This window comes from Etheostoma spectabile, chromosome 8 (genome assembly GCF_008692095.1).
Source record: "Etheostoma spectabile isolate EspeVRDwgs_2016 chromosome 8, UIUC_Espe_1.0, whole genome shotgun sequence".
Lineage (NCBI taxonomy): Eukaryota > Metazoa > Chordata > Actinopteri > Perciformes > Percidae > Etheostoma > Etheostoma spectabile.
In genome coordinates this window covers 16,339,666-16,341,381 of record NC_045740.1, presented here as the reverse complement: position 1 = coordinate 16,341,381, position 1,716 = coordinate 16,339,666, and the positions used below count along the sequence as shown (strand labels likewise).

At 40.0% G+C, this 1,716-nt stretch overlaps 1 protein-coding gene across 2 annotated transcripts in view; it reads right to left on the bottom strand.

The window, feature by feature from the left end:
• tmtc3 (transmembrane O-mannosyltransferase targeting cadherins 3) overlaps positions 1-1,716 on the bottom strand; it is a 31,862-nt gene that overhangs the window by 5,265 nt on the left and 24,881 nt on the right. For both annotated transcript variants that reach the window (XM_032522906.1, XM_032522908.1), the window contains exon 12: positions 170-339. In XM_032522906.1, the coding sequence (XP_032378797.1) occupies positions 170-339 (170 nt within the window). The remainder of the gene's footprint in view (positions 1-169; positions 340-1,716) is intronic.

The following is a 1,716-nucleotide window of genomic DNA, read 5'->3' as shown; positions in this document are numbered from 1 at the left end:
GGGGGGGGGTTGTACGGTTGCAGCACTGTAGATCTGCCTAGTCTGACTTTAAAGGTCAGAATAGTAATATGGTCAAAAACAAAAAAGCCAATTTAAGACAAACTGTTAAGTACGGTAGCTTAGCATTGATTTAAAAAAGAAAACATTGGAACAAAATGAACAGTCTTGCCTGCTGATGTAGGCTTGTTTGAAGTCTGGTCTCATGCTGATTGCTTGTCGGTAGAGCTGGTCAGCCTCCTCCAGTCTTGATTCGTTGGCTCGGATCAGATTCGCCAAGTTTATATAAACGTTGAGATGGTTAGGGGCCACACGTGTCGCATACTTCTTACCAGGAATAACCTGATGGTGGTCAACAGAGAAGTCATTGATTGGAAAGTCATCCACATCATGTTGGATGACAATCTGTCTAGGGCTTAACGATTAACCGTTTTCAAATCAAAATCACAATTTGAAAGAATTATTTATTTAGTTAAAATATTTAGCTGGAAATTCATATCTATGTTCCTCGCATGAAGATGGTGCAGTTTTGATGGTGTCTCATGTTTAATGTTCCATGACATGTTAGACAATACTGAACTAAGGCTAACTAGGAAATAATAATAAATCGATAAATAAAAAAATAAAAAAATAGCAAATCTGATCATCTCCCAGAAAAATTGCAATTCAATGTTTTCCTTATATAGTTCAGCCCTAAATCTTTTTTTTTTTTTTTTGTGTTTGAGAGTAACAATTCAACCAAGACAGGCTTGATTGTAGTAGACTATATCTTTGGATGCTTACTCCTCATTGTCCAAATTATAGGCAATGTGCCTTGTAACAGTAGTCACCGCTCGCATTCTACATGCTGTCTTGCTGTTGGTGGTGCTGAAATCTGCTTCAGCTGGTAAATTTAGTCCCTCCAGGATTTTGCGAATTCAACGAATCATTGTGACTTTGGTGCAACTCGCAAAATTGACCAATCACCGCAACTTTTCTGCAAATTTGAGTAATCCCAGCTGTCCCACGTGCCAGACTTTGCATCAGTATGTGACTCCGAGAGCCACTGACTAAGCTGGAGTGAGAACGTGTTGATGTAACACGCACGTCGTCAAATTCCTTGTTTTGGCTACAAATAAATGACGTGTGTGACTCGAACATTTCACATTTACCAACCAAACTTAAAGCAAAAGAGCGTGCAAAACATTTCAGACAGTCCTGCCAACCTGTATGCGTTTTAACATCAATGTGTGCTGTAGTTCTGGGGGTGGCAGTGGCTCACTCTGACATCTCTCCACCAGTGCATGTATAGGTATTGAGCGCATGAGTGTGCACGTGTGTAATAACAACAGAATGAAAACATTGTAATTTACCCTTGCGGGATTAATAAATTATTATTACGAAGTCATGTTTTTTCACTCTGAAGAGGCTACTGTTTCAACCCTGTCGGCTCCCTACTGCTCAGTTCCCCCCGCAACTGACTGACGCGCACACACACACACTTTTCTTTCTCTCTTTTCTGGTTTGCCCTTATTCTGTCATGTTAGAATTTCCATAATCTTTTTGGGTCTTTAAAATGTGGTGAAGAACGCAGACAACAATGGAGGAACATTCAAAATAGTTCAGGAGACTTAAAAGAGCCCAGAACCTTGTTTCGAAACACGGCTTACGAAAACGTTAAGTCAGCTGGGTGAACCACAAGGGAGCTGCCTGTTGGGCGAAAAAAAAAAAAAAAAAAAA